We start from the raw sequence: 23608 nt of genomic DNA on the forward strand, positions 1-23608 counted from the left end.
TTCATGGCAAATAAAACTTTCTAATTGGAGCCTTTTGGAGACTCACAAGTTAATTGAACTTGTGAGTCCATAAATAACAGCATCATCCAGGTAATCTTAGCCTATGTAAATTTCAACCTTGAAGAATGTAATAACAATCTCTCGTTCTGGAATTTATCAAATAGAAATGATGTTGGTAACCCTAACTGACAAGAACATTTAAATGTATCCAGTGTATGTAAATACCCGGCTTCATTTCTTTTGTCTAACAGCATTGCACTGAGGAGCATGATGCATCCACAGTTCTTTAATTTGCACCATTCTGAGCTTTTAACTGTGTAATGTTTGAAACCATCTCGTTAGTCACTGTTTTCTCCACACTCTTGTAAACAACTTTTTCACATTAAATCGGACCAACACTTACAGAATGGCAAGGTAAGGCAAGAATTTCACAACTCCTCCAACCTGCTCTTCAATCTCTAACTTTCCCCATATATTTCTCATTGCTAGCTCTAATGACTTTATGATGTACTGTCAACATAGTGCACTGGTGTTAATGGGAACCATAAATGTTGCCTTGTGCCATCTATTGAGTTTTATTATTAGCTGCTTTTAATTTTGACTAGATAATGTTTTTGTCCATCTTCATCTCAGTCTGGAGGACAATCTGTTTAGTTTTTTGGAGGAGGAGGTCTTCATTTCTATAACGTTCACTTTGCATGAAAAATGAGTTTGTCTTTCCAATTTATTTGTGGGTGTTACATGTGTGACTTGTATATATTTTTTGGGAGTGTCCTCTTTTCCAGTTTACTCTTTGTTGATAACTGATGCTTGAAGTGAGCACTGCATGCTGGGAAGCCTGAAGCTACTCAGGCTCAATATTGAAGGACCTGGAGGTAGAACTGATTCTAACTTTTGTTTTCCTTTTTGTCTTTTTCTATTCCTCATGTCTGTGTCCCAGAGTGGATTTACCCCGCTGCACATTGCTGCCCACTATGGAAATGTCAATGTGGCCACTCTCCTACTCAACCGTGGAGCAGCTGTGGATTTTACAGCCAGGGTGAGATCTTACACCACCAAGTTTTTACTCAAACAAATGAGCAGTGTAATTTTACACAGTTTGGAACTTTAAAAATCATTTTAGTAGGGTATCAATTCACATACTGTACATCGCAAAAAAATCGAATTCTTTTGCAATGTACAATCTCTTATTCTGCGAAGAATTCCGGTTTTGTGACTGATGGATTAAGATGTCGTGGAGGGAGCTGTAACGTTTGGGTTACGTTTGAGGGCGGAGAGGAGGCGGCAGAGTCATCAGGTCGATCAAAAAAAAACTCGCAACCACACTGGTACTGGCCGAAGCCCAGTGAGCGGCCCCGTCTCATAATAGCTCATTTACATTATTATGCAGACTGCGTGATATCCTATGACATGCCAGAGCCCAGCAGCGAGTCAAGGTGGAGGATTCCACAATTTCCATCTTCCCTGATTTTACTGCCCAGGTTGCAAAAGCCCGTGCAACACTTCAACAAAGTCAGTGATTTTTGGCAGTGATGGCTATAATGTACAGATGAATGACTTTGGTTTTGCATAGTTTAATTTGATGTAAGTGGAGCCGCTCATATTGTTCGGTCCAGCCGGCCCAAGGCTTAAGAGGGTTGGACGACCTGTAATGTACCTGCTCTGTTATTAGCTACACTTCTGTTTTCACATGTTTGCAGGTGCTCCAACTGAGTTGGGGTGAATTGAGAGTGACTGTTTGGTCCAAAGCCTTACGTTTAGTCTCTAGATTTATGACTCTATTTGGAGTTCGTACTGGTATCCCGTCGTTTGGGGGCGGGGTACTGGTAGGTGCTATCTGGGGTGACATTATTTTTTTGCAGAAATAAAGACCAGTTCAGACTTAAATGCCCATGGGTTGGCAGAGACGCTCCACTCTAGTTTTAATTCAAAGGCTAGAGGGGTTGCCATCTTAATAGGTAGATCTGTACCATTCACATTGACCACAACCACCTCAGACAGAGACGGCAGATTTCTGATGGTGTTAGGTACGCTATTCCTGGTACCCACCCTACTAGTTAATGTATATGCTCCTAATTTTGACAACCCATGTTTCATGAACAAGTTGTTCAAAATTCTACCCTCTTTGAATAATCGTGTTTTGATTTTTGGAGGGGACATGATCTGTACTATTGATCCCCATTTAGACCGTTCTAAACCTGTTGTAACCCAATCATCAATGGCTAGAACCCTATATAGTTTCATGTTAATGTCCTTGCAAAGGTCTTTAATTTCAAAGATATGTAGCTCGATTCAGTCATATGATGTCTTTCCAACTACGAACACTAAGAGAGCTTAGGAGGGTGAACTGGGGGTGGTTTTGATTAGCACTGGTGGGAGGCAGCCCTGACAGCCATTCATAAAACTTCTATATGTGCCCGCCTGAGTTTGATACAGTTCAAAGTGGTATTCAGATGTCATTATTCAAAAACTAGGCTGGCACAGACCTCCCCAAATATGGTAGATGTTTGCAACCGATGTGGAAGCTCACATATGTTCTTCACCTGCTCAGCCCTCACAAATTTCTGGCAAATTTACTTTCACACCATGTCTGTTGTACTCTCGAGAACTATTGACGCTTCAGCTCATGCTGGTGTCTTTGGTCTCCCAGAGCAATATAGTCAATACTCCACAAGAGAGTTGGAAGTAATAGCTTTTACCTGTCTGATCACGAAGCGCCACCTTCTTTTTAACTGGAAACCAACTATAGCCCCATCCAGCACAAAGTGGATAAATGAGGTCATGTCCTTTCTGAAAGGGGAGAAAATTAGATGTACAAAAACTGGAAACTTGAGCAAATTCTACTCTAAATGGCAACTATATCGGGTTAGGGCTAAGATTGTCTCTTTCGATCATCCTGTAGTGTGTGGTGTGTTGCGGTAGATCGTTGTGGCCACTCCGATCTAAATCAGGGGTTTTCCCCACTGGGAGCTTAACGCAGCCTGTTGAATGTGACAAGTAGCCAATCAGAAAGCGCGGATTCTCCTCCTGCTTTCTGAGGGGAAATTACAGAGGGGAATCCCAAACAGCTGACACGGAGCAACCCGAAGTCCAGCAGACATTGGAGATGATATGTGGAAACAACATTAATGTTTAGAAAACATTTAGTTTAAAGAATATAGAAATGAGGAGGGGAGGAGTTGGAGCCAAATTGCTACCAGTTGATGAACCCGGTAACTTTTCAGCTGTTCTTTGTTAACGTGACATAAATAGGTTCTAATGATTTTCATTCAGTCAGGACGTTACATTGACACTAGAGCCACATGCACTGCAGGTAGATTGTAGTAAAGAATTGATTAATGCCTGGTTTTAAAATGAGTTCACTGAACTTGTAACCATTATTTTGTGCCCATTGTTGGGCACCACACGGCACGATGGAACCCGATGGAACCGTTCTACCTAGGATTTCTGTCGGCTAATGTGTGATCTCTCAGGTTTTGAAAATGAGCCGACAATCGGCCGACAGCTCTAAGATGGTGTAGTGTGAACTGGACATTACACTGAGGAAATGAGGAAGGGAGGGTCAGTGGAGAGCAGCGGAGTTGAGCCTTTTTTCATTCAGTGTCATCAACAGAAAGAGAAAAAGGCTGGAAGAGACGATAAAGCCGATAAAGACGATAAAGTTTTAATTTATCGTACGATTAATTGCATTATCGTTTATCATGACAGGCCTACATACAGTTAATGCTGTAAACCAGGGATGTCGGGGTCATGTACTCCAATGACCAGGGAAGCAAGTTCCCTGTGGGCTGAGGGCCAGACTGGTTCAGTGTCTACTGAAACATATTGATATGATACATTTATATGGGGTAAGGCCAGGTCAATAGTGATATGAAAACAAACATTATTATTTTGTATTATTTTCAATTTCACATTTTTGGTTCTAAAACATCAAGCTTGTCAACAAGTTCTATTTGATCTCATATACTGCCACTGAAACATAGAACAGAACATTTCAGTTTCATAATCTATTGTATTAAGTGTATTGTACTTGTTACTGTTTTCATATAATTATCCGGTACGCACTTTTACCATACTTTTATTCATGTCTGTCTAGGAACTGCAGGTGAACCCTTCTTATTTACAGGAATGTTAATGATATGCATTGTCCCTGTAAAAAATAAATTTAAAAAAATCTAATTTCTTTTCAATGGAGACAAGCAGATCCACTTAATATAAAATTACATTGAAATATAATAAAACCCACTCCAAAACAGCATCGTTGTCCATACTAAGACTTAATCTGAGTATGTCATAGACATATGACATGGGTTGGCAGATATGCTCCATAGACATACTCAGATTAAGCCTATTTTATGTACCATAAACAGAGTTGTATTTAATAAAAATGCTTTCTGTTGAGGTTCATTTCAGATTCAAAGTAGCATTTAAAAATTGACATTTTATTAAACATACGTTTTATGAAGACTACATTTCTGTGTTAATAAAAATCTAAAAAAGTTTAGATCTTAGTTCCTTTTATTTCAACACAGATTGATAAAATTAGAAAATTTTCTGCACCCTTAAGCCCGTAATCTTTCTGTCAGATTCTCCTTCTTGAACCTGTCCTCTCTTCTGCAGAATGGAATAACTCCTTTGCATGTGGCGTCTAAACGTGGCAACACCAACATGGTTCGCCTGTTGCTGGATCGGGGCTCTCAGATCGATGCTAAAACACGGGTTGGTACCACAGACACAGAACCAAAGACAAAGTTGATTCCTTCCTGACTGTTTAGATCAGGGGTGCCCAAAGTGGGTCCTGGAGGGCCGGCATCCTGCACGTTTTACTTCTCTCCCTGGTTTAACACACCTGCATCAAATGATGGCTCATTAAAAGGGCTACAATGAACGTTGACTTGCTAAGAGAGAGATGAACATCCTTTGCTTACTGCTGTCCAGCTTCTTCGGTTCATTCCTTCTCTCAGATTTCCAGGGAACACCAGTAACATTTTAGCAATAGTAAACAAAGTGTGATATTAATGTTTGGTATTTAGAGCAGATGTGAAAAATATTGGGGGGGGGGTTGTCAGTTTAGCTGGACAGCAGTGGATTAAATTGAGAGTCGTAACCCAGCTGATGTTTGGTTGGATGCCAGATAGCTGGCGTCCAACCATGTTATTAGCTCCTTTTGGTTTGTAACATGTAGAAACATCATGCAGACTCTGGCAGCGTCTGAACTGAACCACCTGACAATTTTATAGCAGCTGTTTTAGGTTAAGTCATTATCATTAGCTGAACTGAGTTGATTAACCTAAGCGAACATCTCTGCAGCATATTGCATGCTGATGTAACAGACCCAGTAACTGAGCCTGTCAAACAGATTAAATGTTTCTGTAAAAAAAACAGGGAAATGATGAGACAGACTATTGTTAAAGTTTATCAATGCCTGGCTTCTGCCATATTTGAGAGGGACAACCTTTGGCCTCACTAGACCAGGGGTCACCAACCTTTTTCAGACTGGGAGCTACTTCACGGGTCCAGAGTAACACGGGGGCTACTTGTTTGATACAGACAAATTTTCTTGGCTGAGCCTTTATAATAAGGACAATACATACATGATTACATGCTGCCTGATCATATTAATGTTAGCGACTACTGACAACAGTTATCAGTAATGATTTACCATGGCAGCTATGGTTAATTCCTATTATGTGATCAGAAGTTCTTAGTTCAGAGTTTTAAGTTTGATTCCCTTTTGGAGCTTTTCTGTCTGATTCTAAATTGACCACAACTGACAGAGTTTGGATTGCTGCAGCTGTACAGCTGGACGCACTGAGATTTTCCTTTAAATAAAGAAAGGAAAGAAAAGTTATTGTATTTTTTATTATCCATCCCTCTTTACTATTAACAAAATTGTGGAGAGAAGCAAAAGTTCTTTTGTGCCAAAACATCTTGTATGTCGCACATCAATGGAGTCTGTGGGGGTCAAAGGGCAGTCAAAGCCTAAATCTTATTGGTTAGTTTGCTTTTTCTGCAAGATAAAAATGATGAGTGGAGTTTGAACCTCCCGTTGTTCTAAGATCCCGCCTGAGCTTTTTACAGTGTGCGCTTCAGGTTGCCGGTTTATTAGCTTTTTTTGCGCTTTTGCAAACTTAAAAGCTGAAGGGTGACCTGTTGGCTGACATCAGCAGACGTTGAAAAAGAAATACCCGACAGATCGGAAGGTTCAAAACTATCACTGCACCTGACTTGTAATAGCACAACCACCTCTCCAACGCGCATCATGTGCGCGTCGCACAAAAGCAGCAAAAACTTAAACCACTAAAACAGCTCACCTTTTTTTTTTTTTTTTTTTTTTTACACAAATGATGCTAAATAATAAAGACATGGAAGCGAAGGCGAACCAGTAGATCCACGGAAAGAGGAGGATGTTGATTCCCAGGTTAGGGTGGTGTCAGACGTCCAAAGGAGCAGAAGGTGAAGCAACATTATTTGATTAATTGGGGAATGTTTCAACTAGATTAAATGGTTTAATCCAGTCTTAGGGCGACACTCAGGAAGAGCGGCAGATGTCAGTTAACAGGTGACCCATCAGCTCTACAGTTCAGGAAACATCAAAGAAGCTCATAAACCAGCGACCCACCAGAACCGACACGGTAAAAAGCTCCACCGGGATCCAAACCGCTCTTAGAACTACGAGAGTTTCAAACTCTGCTCATTCATTTTTATCTTACAGTAAAAGCGCCGAACTGCCAAATAAAGAAAAGCAAACTGACCAATAAGATTTAAGCTTTGGCGTGCCCTTTGACCCCCACAGACTCAGACGTGCGCTGTATACAAGATGTTTTGACACATAAGATCTTATTTTTTCTCCACAATTTTGTTAATTGTAAAGAGGGTTTGATAATAAAAAAAATTATTTTTTTCCTTCAAGCAAAATCTTAAGGTAGGCAGAGTGTGTGCAGCCGTACAGCTGCAGGCGCTGCTGCACTCCGATAAAATCCTGCAGGAGTCTGCACCGTTCTCTACTTTAAAGAAAAGAGCTTTATGCATAAAGCAATTTATTTTAAACATATTTTATAATTTACTTTTTTTTTTTTATCTAAATATAAACAAATGTTATTAATTCAATATAAAAATATTAAATTAAATTATTTCTTTGGCAGTGCTCCCTAATGACAATGGCTATTTTTAGAACTTGCTCTCAGGGTAACTGACAAGGTCCCATTGGGTGACCAGGGGGCCAAGGGGACCTTGTTGGTGACCCCTGCACTAGACTGTCTTACAGAGCACAGTCTAGCACTGCGGTGGAGCTACAACTTAAATATCCATCCATTTTCTGGTCATCCTTGTCTCTAATGGGGTCAGGAGGGTTGCTGGTTCCAATCTCCAGCTACGTTCCGGGCGAGAGGCGGGGTCACCCTGGACAGGTCACCAGTCTGTCGCAGGGCAACACAGAGACACACAACCATTCACACACACACTCACACCGAGGGAGAATTTAGAGAAACCAATTAACCTGACAGTCATGTTTCTGGACTGTGGGAGGAAGCCGGAGAACCCAGAGAGAACCCACCATGCACAGGGAGAACATGCCAACTCCATGCAGAAAGACCCCAGGCCGGGAATCGAACCCTGGACCTTCTTGCTGCAAGGCATCAGCTCTACCAACTGCACCACTGTGCATCCACAACTTAAATAGTCAATCCCAAAGTGACTTTTTGCTGTACTTTTGTGTCTGTTAAACAAACAAAAATATTTTATGTGATTACACATTAGTGTGTCACTGAGACATTTCTGTCCAATGTGTGATCCAGGATGGCCTGACCCCCCTCCACTGTGCAGCTCGAAGTGGACATGAGACAGCAGTGGAGCTACTGCTGGAGAGAGGAGCCCCTTTACTGGCCAGGACCAAGGTGGGTCACAGTGTATTTACGCTCATCTGTCGGGTCTGTTCTGATCACACAGGATCAAATATCAACGCAAAACTCTCCAAATAAAGTCTTTGGGATTTAATCAAAAATGATAAAAAGCCATGAAGCTGTTGTGGAACGGGAGAGCTTCTACACTCCAACCATGTTTATGTCAACGTTTTTGTATGCACAAACAGCAAAATTCAAAGTAACTTCCTAAATTTCACAAAAAAAGTATATATGCATTGTAGCAGCTCTCCAGCACTTGAATTAATCAGCCAGGCTCGACGGGTGAATTTGGCATTTTTATTGTTCTTTTATGGGTGATTCAGATCCACCATATTCACCTCAGTCACCACAGTCAGAGTGAAAACTAAAACATATGCAAATATTAGAATACAAACATAAACTTATAATACAAACAACAAAACAAAACGTACCTCGCTGCTTTCACTGGAGAATACTAGGATTTGATTTCTTAATGCCAAACAATTTGAAAGTTCAAGTCATTCATTGGCACAATGATTGAACCAGCTTCATAATGCCTGCCCTCATTACTATGGCAGCCCGTGAGGTACATACAAAAAAAAACCAAACATTACAAAGGGTAAATACCATTAAACAAAGCAAAATATAAACCAGCAATGCTAATCAAAACAGAAAAACATCCATAAACAATCTGCAACATTTTTAATTTAGAAAATTTACTTCAAATAATTTCCAATAAATAGTTTACAAATATAAATGATTTAGACAATTTATTTTAAATGGTTCACTATCCATTACATGCATGATTAAAGGGCCTCTAACTAACCTCTTTTTGGGTTTTTTTGAAAAATAGTTAATATCCTAAAGGGAGATTGAAACAAGTGTTGAATTAACCCACTGGGGAACAATAATTTCAATCTTCTATCTAAAAAGGATCAACATTTCTGTGTTACCCAAGTCACAGTACCAGGTGGCAATAATGTCCACAATACAAGAGTAAAATTCAATAGAAGATCTTAAAGACATCAAAGCAGTATTAAGTCAAGTAAAGAGTTACTGCTCATGCTGTATGTTGATGAAGCCTGATGGTAGAAGCAGACCCTGGTTCGACGCTTTGCTCTGCACTCTTGGCTGCTGAGAAACGATTCATCTTATGACATTTCTTTTCTATTTAATCACTTGTTCATCTCTTAGAATGGCCTGTCCCCATTGCACATGGCGGCACAAGGCGACCATGTTGAATCCGTCAAACACCTTCTGCAGCACAAGGCTCCTGTTGATGATGTCACACTGGACTACCTGACAGCACTGCATGTGGCAGCTCACTGTGGTCACTACAGAGTCACCAAACTGCTGCTGGATAAGAGAGCCAACCCTAACGCCAGGGCTCTGGTAGGTTAGGAAGACAGAGAGGAAAGATTGAGCAGGTAGCAGATTTACAATGTGTGGGTGAAGTGAACCTCATGGCTGTATGTGCTGTTACTTGTCACACTTCCTCCACAGAATGGTTTCACTCCATTGCACATAGCCTGTAAAAAGAACCGGGTAAAAGTGATGGAGCTGCTGGTTAAATATGGAGCATCAATCCAAGCAATTACAGAGGTGATTTAAACAAAATCCATTTTATATATTAGCTCATTTCTAGTGATATGAATTTTCAGGTTTCACTGCCAGCTTGCAGTTGTAAATAATCTGTCCAGCTTGGTTAAATAACTTAGTTAAGTTGTTGTATATCTGAAAATCTAGAACACAGTAAGATCCTCTAGGTTATGACACAGAGGGATGATGATTATTTGTTTATATTAGGGGCAGAGGAGACATCACACTGTGTGAGGCAGCTGGATTTTCATTAACCATATAATTGCGCAATTCAGCAGAAAAGATCTTGTGGTTAGGATGTAGTGGGGTTTTTTTTGGCAATATTAAATTTGGTTTATTTCACAAAACTGTAATGGAAACTCTTTTTACATCACAAGTCACACAATTAGTAGCTGGATGTTGCTACTAGCGCAAACCATGAAAAAGACGACAGGAAGAAATTGGAATGTTATGGGACAAGTTATGTTATGTTTTTTAATGAATTATTGTGTGAGCAAACTCATTCACGTGTGATTATAATTGCATTTCTTATTTGATGGAAATACCACAATTCCATAGTTATCTTTCTTTGACATTAGTGGAATATTGGCAAAGTTTTGTATACATTTGTAATGAAAATGCATCCAGTGTTACACAGCCCTGTTGTTAAACATTTAACAATTACTTTTACACAAAGGTCTCTGTTGTCTTTTAATTCAGAGATGAGTTTTAAGTTATCATAGACTACTATTAAGAATGATCAGCATAAATAAATACATTCACTTTAGGAGCTTTTTATATGCCTCTTCTGACAGCTAACGTTGCTCAGTGACAACTTTTAAAACAAAGAGTGGCTATTGTTATCAGGGTGACCAGGCAGCAATTATTGTACGCTCACTGATCAATGGCAAATTGTAAAGTAGGCCAACTTTGATCATTAGCTGATTTCTCAGAGCTTCTCTGCTTCGTAATTATATTAATGTCTGAAATATTTATCTTTTTTATATGCATATGCAGTGGTGAGCATACTTCTCATAGTGGAGAAATATTTTTGTTTAGTACTTTAGCACTTTTAAACTTTGAATAACTGTAACGCTGTAACTCAGTTGACTGTTTTTAAACTTTCAGTTTAATAAAACAAAAAAAGTCTAAGACCAGGCATGATATAAACACAAAAAGTGATCAGCGTTTATCATTTTTTTGCCTCTTAACTAGTCTTTTGCAACACTGTAGAGCATTGATCTTTTATTCACACCATGTGTCTGCATTCTGCTGCCTGTTTAGTCTGGCCTGACTCCCATCCACGTAGCAGCTTTTATGGGTCACCTGAATATCGTCCTGCTCCTGCTGCAGAATGGAGCCTCAGCGGATGTCAGCAATATAGTGAGTAATGGGGAAGGGCAGGAGCAGGAGGGAGCTGACACAGTGTTTCAGTTACATCTGACACGGCGTGTTACCTGCTGTACACAGCGTGGAGAAACAGCGTTACACATGGCAGCCAGGGCTGGCCAGGTGGAGGTGGTCAGATGTCTGCTGAGAAATGGAGCGATGGTGGACGCTCAGGCACGGGTGAGATTCCTTTTGTCACATGTCTTGCACTTCTCAATACCTGTGTCATCAATATCAAGTCTGCTGTTTGATTAAAAACTGTCACCCCCTCCCTCCCCATCCTATCCAGGAGGACCAGACTCCTCTTCACATCGCGTCCCGTCTCGGGAAAACAGAGATTGTGCAGCTGTTGCTACAGCATATGGCCCATCCTGATGCTGCCACAACCAATGGCTATACTCCACTCCACATCTCTGCCAGGGAGGGGCAGCTGGAGACCGCCTCGGTGCTGCTGGAGGCTGGGGCTTCCCATTCATTGGCTACGAAGGTGGGTGGTGTGGGAGCCATTTAATCTTTGTCTTAACTTGATGAGGTGGTCAAGAAATCAGTGTGGATGTCCAATCTTACCAAATGAATCTACGCTGTCACTTAGGACAAGCATGCTGCTAACAATTTGATCCAAAACACATTAGCTGTTATGGCAAAAATCAACAATCTATTTTAAATGCAACAAGCTAACTTTAAATAAAGGTCATAAAAAGGTCTTACAAAACTACCGTAGATACACAACACACGGCATTATCTTAATTTGTATTTTAAATGCAGCTTTACTGTGTGAACTGTCTTAATAGAAGAAATTACTAATGCAACAGATAGTAAGAAATTATCTGTAGGGGTTTTCATAGATCTACAGAAAGCTTTTGACACAATAAATCATGATATCTTAATTAAAATATTAGAACGTTATGGAATTCAGGGAGTAGTTTTGAACTGAATGAGGAGTTATTTAAACAGCAGAAAACAGTTTGTGAAAATGGGAAATATTGAATCTGATTGTCTGGAGATTGGATGTGGGGAACCCCAAGGGCCAGAACTGGGACCAGTTTGATTTAATTTGTACATAAACGACATAAGCAAAGTGTCTAATGTATTAAAATTTGTGTTATTTGCTGACAACACAAATATTCTGGTCTCTGGTGAAAACTTACAACAACTTCTTTACATAGTCGCCTCAGAAAATTTTGTGATAATTTATTATGAGAAGAATAAATTATCACTAAATTTGGACAAGACTAAAATCATGTTTTTTGGAAACTGTTACAAAAATACTTCAATTTCAGACAGCGAGTGTAATTCTAGAAAGGGTTTCTGTTAAGTTCTTTGGTGTAATAATAGATAACGAAATCCGTTGGAAACCTCATATTAAACATTCACAGAATAAGAGGCGTCCAGGAGGCATCCTGACCAGATGCCCGTGCCACCTCAACTGGCCCCTCTCGATGTGAAGGAGCAGCGGCTCTACTCTGAGTCCCTCCCGGATGACTGAGGTTCTCTCTCTAAGGGAGAGCCCAGACACCCTACGGAGAAAACCCATTTCGGCCGCTTGTATCCGCAATCTCGTTCTTTCGGTCATGACCCAAAGCTCATGACCATAGAAGAGGGTGGGAACATAGATCGACTGGTAAATCGAGAGCTTCGCCTTTTGGCTCAGCTCTCTCTTCACCACAATGGACCGGTACAGCACCCGCTTGACGGCAGACACTGCACCAATCCGCTTGTCGATCTCCCGCTCCCTTCTTCCCTCATTCATGAACAAGATCCCGAGATACTTGAACTCCTCCACTTGGGGCAGGACCTTCCCTGACCCAGAGAAGGCACTCTACCCTATTCCGGCTCAAGACCATGGCCTCGGATTTGGAGACACTGATCGCCATCCCAGCCGCTTCACTCTCTGCTGCGAACCACTCCAGCGAGAGCCGAAGATCATGTCCTGATGAAGCCAATAGGACCACATCATCCGCATAAAGCAGAGATGTAATCCTAAGGCCACCAAAACGGATCCCCTCAACACCATAGCTGCGCCTAGAAATTCTGTCCATGAAAGTAATGAACAGAATCGGTGACAAAGGGCAGCCCTGGCAGAGTCCAACTCTCACCAGAAACAAACCCGACTTACTGTCGGCAATGCGGACCAGACTCGGACACCGATTATACAGGGACCTGACAGCCCGTATCAAGGAGCCCGGTACCCCATACTCCCGGAGAACCCCCCACAGGGCTCCCCGAGGGACACTGTCGAACGCCTTCTCCAAGTCCACAAAACACATGTAGACTGGTTGGGCGAACTCCCATGCACCCTCCAGGACCCTGCTGAGGGTGTAGAGCTGGTCCAGTGTTCCACGACCAGGACGACAACCACACTGCTCTTCCTGAATCCGAGGTTCGACAATCCGACGGACCCTCCTCTCCAGAACCCCCGAATAGACCTTGCCAGGGAGGCTTAAGAGTGTGACCCCCCTATAATTGGAGCACACCCTCCGGTCCCCCTTTTTGAACAGGGGGACCACCACCCCGGTCTGCCAATCCAGGGGAACTGCCCCCGATGTCCATGCGATATTGCAGAGTCGCGTTAGCCAACACAACCCTACAACATCCAGAGCCTTGAGGAACTCCGGGCGGATCTCATCCACTGCCCGGGGTCCTGCCACCGAGGAGCTTTTTAACCACCTTGGCGACCTCGACCCCAGAGATTGGAGAGCACAACCCAGAGTCCTCAGGCTCAGCTTCCAAAATAGAAGGCATGTCGGTGGGATTGAGGAGGTCTTCAAAGTATTCTGCCCACCGGCCCACAACATCCCGAGTTGAGGTCAGTAGCACACCATCCCCACTATAGACAGTGTTGGTGCTGTACTGCTTCCCCCTCCTGAGACGCCAGATGGTGGACCAGAATTGCCTCGAAGCCGTACAGAAGTCTTTCTCCATGGCCTCTCCAAACTCCTCCCATGCCCGAGTTTTTGCCTCAGCAACCACCCGGGCTGCATGCCGCTTCGCCCACTGGTACCCGTCAGCTGCTTCTTCAGCCTGATAGCATCCCTCACCGAAGGTGTCCACCAACGGGTTCGAGGATTGCCGCCACGACAGGCACCGACAACCTTGCGGCCACAGCTCCGATGAGCCACCTCGACAATGGAGGCACGGAACACGGCCCACTCAGACTCCATGTCCCCCAACCCCACTGGGACATGTTCGAAATTCTGTCGGAGATGGGAGTTAAAGGTCCATGTCACAGGGGATTCCGCCAGACGTTCCCAGCAGACCCTCACAACACATTATGGCCTGCCAGGTCTGACCGGCATCCTCCCCTACCACCGGAGCCAACTCACCACCAGGTAGTGGTCAGTGGACAGCTCCGCACCTCTCTTCACCCGAGTTTCCAAGACATATGGCCGCAGATCCAATGAAACGATGACAAAGTCGATCATTGAACTGCGGTCTAGGGTGTCCTGGTGCCAAGTGCACATATGGACACCCTTATGCTTGAACATGGTGTTTGTTATGGACAATCCATGACGAGCACAGAAGTCCAACAACATAACACCACTCGAGTTCAGATCGGGGGGCCGTTCCTCTCAACCACGCCCCTCCAGGCCTCACTGTCATTGCCTACGTGAGCGTTGAAGTCCCCCAGCAGAACAAGGGAGTCCCCAGGTGGAGCACTCTCCAGTACCCCCTCTAGGGACTCCAAAAAGGGTGGGTAACCTGAACTGTCATTCGGCCCGTAAGCACAAACGACAGTCAGGACCCGTCCCCCCACCCGTAGGCGGAGGGAGGCTACCCTCTCGTTCACCGGGGTAAACCCCAACGTATATTGATTTATATTAAATCAATATACAAAGGTCTTCAAACAATATTATTGTCTATCGCAATCATTTTTGAGATAATTAATTGCTCAGCATAATTTATCGTGACAGGCCTATTACTCTGATTTTTCTTTTATATTTTTTCTCTTTTTCTTTTTATCAACATATTGTATTGTGTTACCGTCTTTGTACAGAACTTTGGTGCAGTTTTAGGGTTAGGATTATAAATACACTGATCATGTGGTGTCTTCCAACACTGACCTTGTTTTTAAAAGTGACATATAAATACATTAACACTATGTATAGTCAAAAATACACTGACATGACAGTGGAGATGTCTTGCTGTTAAAATCCTGACTGCGTCTTCCTCTGTGGACTACAGTCTGTGGCTTCCTGCTCATGTCAGGGGAGGGAGGAGGGTGTGGCTGTCTCTATGGAAACCAATCTGTAGTTTTCATCTTTTCACACAAGTGTAAATGGTCATTTCCTAAACTTCTCCTAACAATTCTTGCATTTTTATTTTATTTTATTATTTATTGCTTGCTGTGACCAGAAAGAAGACTCTTTCTGTGTTTCATGTGACAGAATCCATGGCCTAACAAAGGTCTGCTCCCAACAGGGGCAGGGCTTGCTCAAAAACACAATCACAATAAATAATAATAATTACAGTTTATTATTACAATAATAATAAATACACTGACCATGTGGTGTCTTCCAACCCTGACCTTGTTTGCTTCTTCATACTAAATACATCAGGGCTCCCCCTGCAGGGTGTACAATCAAACTGAAGTCAGATGTTTGTTACATATTTTTACTTTTTTTTATTATTCCCAAGAATCGAATCAAAGTGTAAATTTACCAGCTGAAAGCTAATTTTAATGTAACAGAATAGTCATGCTATATGATAGTAGTTTTGTGTAGTTTCCTGTTCTATTCATGCTATCTGAATCTCATCTTTCAGTTGATTCTACTAACATGCTAATATAATATCTGAACATGTGAGAGAGAAGGTAAACAAGAGAAAGTCAATGCATCATTAACAGCATTTTGAAAATCCCAAACCTGCCTTTGCTGTGAAATGTAGAATTAGACGAGTCATCATAGAGCAAGTATGTGCCTGGATAATATGGACCATTGTATCTCTAAGATATAACTTTTGGTTTCTTTCTAGGATAATTAAACACAGTCTTTGACATGTTATATATGTGTTTTTAAGAAAAATTCACAATCATACTTCACGTTTTACTTTTGGACTTGCTCACAAGGCTCAACCAAGAATCTTTTTTTCTATTTACCTTGAAGAAATTAATGGACAATTAGTATTTGACAACAGTCATTTAAACTTAACTCCTTGGGTTACTCTGAATTCTTTAACATTATTTATTAGTAACAGTTCACTTTTTATAATAGAAAGATATCCCATCTGGGCACAATCTGCAATGCTGCTGAACAACTCATAGTTTTTTGGGTGGAGCTGGAGCGTGAGCTGGGATGATGCAGGTAATGAGGCAGACTGGGCCAGCCGCCAGGTTCAGCAAAATTACTTCAGCAAAATTTGCCTCTTCTCAAATTATAGACTTGTTAGCTTCCAGTCCTTAGAGATTTTTATCTTAAACTATTAACTTGTAACAGAAAGTAAGAATGGTGTGACACACGGTGTCTCCTTCTAAATTGTCACTATGGTCCCCAGTTCTCTGTTTTTTTGTCCTCTCTTCCTGCAGGTTAGAGGCAGACATTTAGAGTATTGTCTTCTATTTTCACTGTCCTTCTTTCTCTCCTCTACTCTTATCTCTTATAAAGGGAATTTCATTTTTTCTCCCTAAGTGAACTGTAATATATGTATATACATTATATTGCCAAAAGTATTTGCTCACCCATCCAAATTGTCGGAATCAGGTGTTCCTGCAACTTCCATGGCCACTATGGAAGTGAATGGAACACAGGTGTTGTGGCTGCTCTTGCATCCTAATAAAGTCTAAAAAACAAAAATGCCAGGTTAGTTTCTCAGGAGGAGGCTCACTCAAAATAAAAAGCACTCGCGGAGAGTTTTCTGGTTTCTAAAAGAGTATTTTCTTTACTTACAAAAATAACAGAAATATTATCTGAGTTGACTTTATACAAAACAATGTAAATATAAACCTTTATTTTGTGGTTGAAAAACTTCTGTTTCACTCCTCAGTCCTTCACCAAACAATCAGATCAATCACAGCAGCTGGATCCAAACCATATATCATCAAATGAAATGCAAAGAGTCGGATGCAGTGATGTAAAGCACGCCGCTGTGTATATATATAAGGATACCATAAATGACTTTGTATTTCAATCTGTAGAAACTCACACAGATAAAAAGCAGCAGTTAGAAAGTTTTATTGACCCGAAGTTCTTTGGCGCTCTGACACCAGCAGAAGATGTGTGTGTTGAGAATCGCAGCGAGCTTAGATGGTCGGCTTGGGGCGGAGCTCAGTGCAGTCTTCCCCCGGGTCCAGACGCTGGTGGTGGAGCAGAGCCTGGAAGGTGCCCGGAAGGATGAGGGAGGAGGTCGGTTGAAGCAGGGCTGAAGCAGGTGGATGCGTGGTTGTTTGGCCTTTGGAAGGAGCTCTTGCGTGGTGATTGGTTGAGGCAGCGCAACAATCCGGTACTAGCTGGCTGAGGCAGAGGCGTGGTAATTGATGATGCCGGTAGCTACATTTGTATAGCGCCTTATCAAGTGTCCTCCCACCAGGCCCTCTGTGGTTGAGTCCCAAACCACAGAGGGCAGGTGGAGCAGGGATTGAACAGCAACCTGCTGATTGTGGGTGAACTCCTACCACCGTCACCGCTATTGCCCCTCAATAAATCAAGTGAAGTATCATACTGAAAGATGTAATGCTCCACTTGTGAATTTAAATCTGTTGGGCTTCACCTTGGCACTCTTTGGCACTCTCACAACATGTCTAAGTGGCATGCTGCCAGACAGAACGGAACAGACAGAATTTTTTTTTAAATCCACCAATCCTTTAAAGTATATATTTCTACAGTATTTTTCTGATTTTATGTATAGCTCTTCCAACATCTCCTGGTCTTACCATCTCTTCTCTCTACAGAAAGGGTTTACTCCTCTGCATGTGGCTGCCAAGTATGGAAACCTAGATGTGGTCAAACTGCTGATGCAGCGCTGTGCACCTCCTGATTCTGCTGGAAAGGTAAACATCCAATGTAGACCTGTTCTGCTTAGATTCCCCTAGCAGACACTGGTTTATCAGCTAGATAAATATGTGCAATATGTTCATGTGTCTTGCATATGAATATACAATTGGTGGTTTTCTGTATTAAGGACCTGTTTACTGCCAGACAACTGATAAGCTTCTGTTGTACTTAAAGCCAGGTATTCCTTAATCTGCCTCACCAAGTCAGACATTAATCAGAAAGATCAACTGGAGCTATTTTTTCTTCTTCATATTGACTCATTGTGTTGTCCTCTAGTCAAGCTGTCTGTCAGTGAGTGAGTGTTTGGTTTCCCTGCTTCACTAGCCGCTCCTTAATCCTCTTTCACTCACCATTCCTCCCCAACAGAATGGCCTCACTCCCCTCCATGTTGCAGCACATTATGATAACCAAAAGGTGGCGCTACTGCTTTTGGACAAAGGAGCGTCTCCCCACACAATGGCTAAGGTGAGGCTCTATAGCACATAGTTGATGATGAGGAGAATCACTTGGTTCACACCAAAAGTCTTTCTCTTCTTTCATTGGCACTAAAATCATCTACTTTGATTCTGTTTTCCAACCAGACTGGTTTAATAAATATCATAAGAGGACAAATTTTAAGATTTTGTCAAAAATCTTACGCAGTGTTTACACATTTTTGTTTGTTTTGTTTGCAAGTTTTTTTGTAACATACTACAAAAAACTACAGAAAACCTTTATTGAAACTAAGCCATTCAGTAAAAGTTTAAATGCCTTTTATTATCAAGCATTAAAGTTACGGTAATCAATTCAGATGATCAAGTCATTCAATTTCTGTACCCATTTATCATTGCAGTGTTTGCAAAAAACGTGTTGACCTGTCAGACGTTACCAACATATTTAGTACAACTTAGTATTGTACAATGAAATGTTGTGACCACGTCTGCAGTAGCTGTGTCAGTTACTGCAGGCTTCAGTGCTTCACAGGGCAATACAAAGACACAGGGCAAACAACCAGACACACACACACACACACACACACGCACACACACACCCACACAACCAGTCCTAAAGGAAATTGAGATAACATCAAAAATGTGTACTTTTGAACTGTAAGGGGTAAGTTAACAATACTAATCATTTGTATATTTATTCATGTATTTTTAGGCACACGTGATTTTTCGATGTGCTATGGTGGCCAATCAATAAGATTTTGTTATCAGTTTCACTGTTGCTTCTTTCTGCAACAACATTAAAATAAATCTAGGTTTCTATGTCTGAGTTTAAGGTAGCCATAGTACATGGAAAAGAATCTTCTTACTGCAAAGCATCAAGCGCTACTAGTTGCAGCCCTACTAGATTTATGTAAAGAGTCAACATCTCTGGGGTTCTAACAGTTAAAGTGAATGTCAACAAAGTTTTAGTGCTTGTTGTCTTAGTTGAGGCTACACTGAGAAAATGATTCTGTGGTGAAGTAAATTTAACATCGCTGAACCTGTGAAATCAGCATTAAAAGATTCAAGTTTGTACTTTTACACAAAGAGCACTGAATTCAAAAATATTTCTTCATGATACAAGACATTGTAATTTTTTTCAGAAAATAAATTAAGTGCTAAGAGCCTATCTTTTCAAGTTTATCCACACACAGTTCCTGTCCTGGACAAGATCCAACCCCACAGAGATTGTCTCAAAATGCTTTGGAGTTGGCACCATAACTTTGGCATGTGCCTTTGCCCTCACAGCCAGACGTTGCTAAACAAGAATATGTGGATCATCTGAAGCCTCCTATACTGTTATGCTTTCCTTTAACACAAAACAAATCAGCTAATTACAATAATTTATAACATCTTGATGAGATGCCTGGATTTACAGAAAATGAACTGATCATTCTGTGCAGAAATTGCAACAAAATTTGTTTTTCAATGAACATTTTCCAAAACGTTATTTCCAAAGAACTGACATGAGTTTTGACTGAACTACATTTCCACACCTTGCACCCTAATAGACCTGATGTCTTAAAGGTTTGTAGCTTTAAAACTACAATTTATTTAAAGCTTTGTATACTTGACAATTGGCCAATGCTTTTGTTTGGGTCAGAACAATTGAGAACATTCAGCCTAACGTCTGCCTCTCATGAACCAGAATGGCTACACTCCTCTGCATATTGCGGCTAAGAAGAACCAGATGGACATTGCCACAGTGCTGCTGCAATACGGTGCAGAGACCAACATCCTGACCAAGCAGGGGGTCACACCACTCCATCTGGCCTCCCAGGAGGGTCACACACACATGGCAGCTCTGTTAATCAGCAAAGGAGCCCAGATTAATGTCTCCACCAAGGTAAAGTTGACTACCAAACCAGATATAAGGTAAAGTTATCCATTTGCACTGAAAAAAAATACCTCTTTGGATGTACATAAAAAAATAATGGAAAGGTTTTCCACCTGATTGCTTTGCTTTATTCCAGCGCCATGTAATTCTGTAACTCCTATTTAAAGCAAATTTGTTAGGTCAACTTAATTTATTAAGGTTATTCTAATGTAAAGCAATTGTGTTGGCTCAACTTATGTTATTATGGTTATTCTATGGTTGATTCTAAATCAAACGTGTTGGCTGAACTTAATATATTATGGTTATTCTGATTTAAATAAAATGAGTTGGCTCAACTTATTTTATTATGGTTATTCTATTAAGTTTTGGCTGAACTTAATATATTATGGTTATTCCAATTTAAAGCAAATGTGTTGGCTCAATTTAATTTATTAAGGTTGATTCAACTCATTTACTATAGTTGGACCCAATGTAATTTAAAAGAGCCAGCCCAACTAATTTACAATGCTTTGGACCAAATAATTTACTTGACTAAGATTAATGGCAATTTAGTTGAAATCAACTTTTTTATTTTCCTTTTTTTTTTCTTCGAAGAGTTTTTGCGGCTCTAGTGGCTTGTATTTTTTTTTTGAGACAGTATGCAGACAGGGTGAGGACATGGCAAAGGTTGCCAGGACCAGGAGTCGAACCAGCGACGTCTGCGTCGAGGACTAAGGCCTCCAAACGTGCAGTGTGCTAAAGCCCTGCACCACTACAGTACGCTGGAGAAACCAACTTATGTTACAGTGATGCCTTCACACTACTTATCAAGTTGATCCAACTCATGAAAATGAAGTTATCTCAACAAACATGCTTCATGCTGAAAGAAAGCTATTTAATTGTGTGGAAATCCCTTCCATGATTTAATTACGTTAATTCAAAGACTTTTCTGAAAAAAAGTCTTTTTAAAAAAAAGACTTTTTACAGTTCTTAAATGTTGAAAGAAAGAACTGCACTGTTACAATCAATCAATCAAATTTTATTTGTATAGCTCATTTCAGCAGCAAGGCATTTCAAAGTGCTTTACATCAAATCAAAAACAAAAACATGATGCAACACAGAATCAACAATCAAAACAGAACACTAAGTCAGATTCCGTTAATAAATTTGAAATTGATTACGTTTCAAATTACAGTGCTGTTCTTAAATGCTGAAAGAAATTTAAGAACTGTTTCAGTACAGTTCTTAATGCCAATAGTGCCCTGCAGAGAAAAAGAAATATCTATAGTTTAATGTGTAACTAAAACTACTCTGACGTTTTCCCAGGCGCAAAACAGTGATGTCTCATAATCTCTTGTGATCCCCTGATCTCGCTAGATCCTCTTCGGAGGGAAATGAATCTGACTAAATTGAATCACATTATCTCAACTTGAATACCGTATTCAAGTTGAGACAAAAACGATTGTCTCGCGTGACGTCCCGTGATCTCACTCGGCTTCAGCACAAGATCAGTCTGACTAGAACGAATCATGTTATCTCAACATGATTAAATTTCATAAACGTGAAGTTGTTAAATTTCTTGTTTACCCAACATGATCGTATCACGTTTTTGTTTGAAACATGAAATTATTTAGTTAAAAATACATGATATTCTTTTGTTAATCTGATAACCTCTCAAATTCATTTTTTACAGTGTGTATTGTGTCACTTCAGTATGTTACTTCTGTATTTTCTCAAGCAGAGTGGCCTGACCGCACTCCATCTGGCAGCCCAAGAAGACAGAATATCGGTTGCTGAGATTCTCTCCAAGAACAGTGCCAACTTGGACCACCAGACTAAAGTATGAGAAAGGAGTTCCTAACTCGTGATATTATTTAATAATAACAACAATCAGATTAGCATTTAGATTATTTTAATGTCACAGAGTTTACAGCCTTTACATGCACTTTATGTGACCTCATTAATTTCTGGTGTTCCCAGTCCCCTGGACTTTAAATGTTCTTCAAAATTTGGTAATCTATTAAAATTAAGATAGTGAGGTTTGGACTTTTGAATTGTCCATATCAGCATCCAAAATGTGTTTTAATCCTCACATTTAGCATGTTTTTATATTCCAAAACATGCTATATATGTTTCCATGATACCTGATTGGAGAAATAAGATGTGTTTACTTTTTCATAGCTGGGCTACACCCCACTAATTGTAGCGTGTCACTATGGTAATGTCAAGATGGTGAACTTCCTTCTTCAAAACGGGGCCAATGTCAATGCCAAGACAAAGGTACTGATGTAACTGAAGTTATTGCAGATTATTCAGCTTCAGTCGTTTCTCAATCATCATTCCATTTCCCTTCCCAGAGTGGATACACTCCGCTTCATCAAGCTGCCCAGCAAGGAAACACACACATCATCAATGTTTTGCTTCAGTATGGGGCCAAGCCCAACGCCATTACTGTGGTTTGTATATACTCACTGAAAGCAGATGCAAACTCAAATTCAAATACAGGCATCTGGAATCTACTTCCTGTCCCCAGAATGGAAATACTGCGCTGGGTATAGCTCGGAGGCTGGGCTATATCTCTGTAGTGGACACATTGCGAGTCGTCACTGAGGAGATCATCACCACGACTACGGTATGGCACAAACACTGCAGAAACCTCTGAGTGAATTTACACTTAACATACAAACATGATGTTAAAAGAATAAAATATGATATGGGGTTTTCAAACTCTTTAAAGCTGTTGAAGAATGGGACACTGCTGTGGTGCACAATGCACATATGGAGGTCTTAGTCCTCGAGACGGCTCTCACAGGATCAAGTCTTGGCCCCATGACCCTCTCACTTTCCTGTCTGACTGCTCTCAAATAAAGGCAACAAGAGCCAATAAAAAATAAAACATAAAAATTATTTATTTTCAGCCCAAGGAAAGGGCTGCCACCTTATCGTGGTGGAGGGGTTTGAGTGCCCCAATGATCCTAGGAGCTATGCTGCCTGGGGCTTCATGCCCCTGGTAGGGTCACTCAAGCCAGACAGGTCCTAGGTGAGGGACCAGACAAAGCGCAGCCTGAAGACTCTGATGATGGACAACAACATTGGACTTCGTGTTCCCTTGCCCGGACGCCGGTCACCAGGGCCCCACTCTGCAGCCAGGCCTGGAGGGGGGCACGACGGCGAGCATCTGGCTTTTGCCCATGGAGCCCGGCCAGGCTCAGCCCGAAGAGGAAACATGGGCCCCCCTCCCATGGGCCCACCACACCTGTGAGGGGCCAAAGGGGTCAGATGCATTGTGTGATGGGTGGCAGCCAAGGGAGGGGACCCTGGCGGTCCGATCCTCGGCTGCGGAAGCTAGCTCTTGGGAAGTGGAATGTCACCTCTCTGGTGGGGAAGGAGTCGGAGCTAGTGTGTGAGGTCGAGAGGTTCCGGCTAGAAATAGTCAGTCTCACCTCGACGCATGGTTCTGGTCCTGGAACCAGTCACCTTGAGAGGGGC

At 41.4% G+C, this 23608-nt stretch overlaps 1 protein-coding gene across 18 annotated transcripts in view; it reads left to right on the forward strand.

Annotated features, from left to right (window-relative positions):
- ank2b (ankyrin 2b, neuronal) overlaps positions 1–23608 on the forward strand; it is a 174834-nt gene that overhangs the window by 91857 nt on the left and 59369 nt on the right. For 11 of the 18 annotated variants that reach the window (XM_044097112.1, XM_044097125.1, XM_044097107.1 and 8 more), the window contains 15 exons: positions 941–1039; positions 4621–4719; positions 7797–7895; positions 9075–9272; positions 9384–9482; positions 10743–10841; positions 10929–11027; positions 11137–11334; positions 17731–17829; positions 18200–18298; positions 19952–20149; positions 21861–21959; positions 22301–22399; positions 22477–22575; positions 22653–22751. In XM_044097112.1, coding sequence (XP_043953047.1) covers positions 941–1039; positions 4621–4719; positions 7797–7895; positions 9075–9272; positions 9384–9482; positions 10743–10841; positions 10929–11027; positions 11137–11334; positions 17731–17829; positions 18200–18298; positions 19952–20149; positions 21861–21959; positions 22301–22399; positions 22477–22575; positions 22653–22751 — 1782 coding nt within the window. Of the gene's footprint in view, positions 1–405; positions 415–940; positions 1040–4620; positions 4720–7796; positions 7896–9074; positions 9273–9383; positions 9483–10742; positions 10842–10928; positions 11028–11136; positions 11335–17730; positions 17830–18199; positions 18299–19951; positions 20150–21857; positions 21960–22300; positions 22400–22476; positions 22576–22652; positions 22752–23608 lie in introns of all 18 variants that reach the window. The other 7 variants (XM_044097114.1, XM_044097110.1, XM_044097109.1 and 4 more) reach the window with 2 other exon arrangements.

The sequence above is a fragment of the Gambusia affinis genome, linkage group LG18 (genome assembly GCF_019740435.1).
Source record: "Gambusia affinis linkage group LG18, SWU_Gaff_1.0, whole genome shotgun sequence".
Taxonomy (NCBI): domain Eukaryota; kingdom Metazoa; phylum Chordata; class Actinopteri; order Cyprinodontiformes; family Poeciliidae; genus Gambusia; species Gambusia affinis.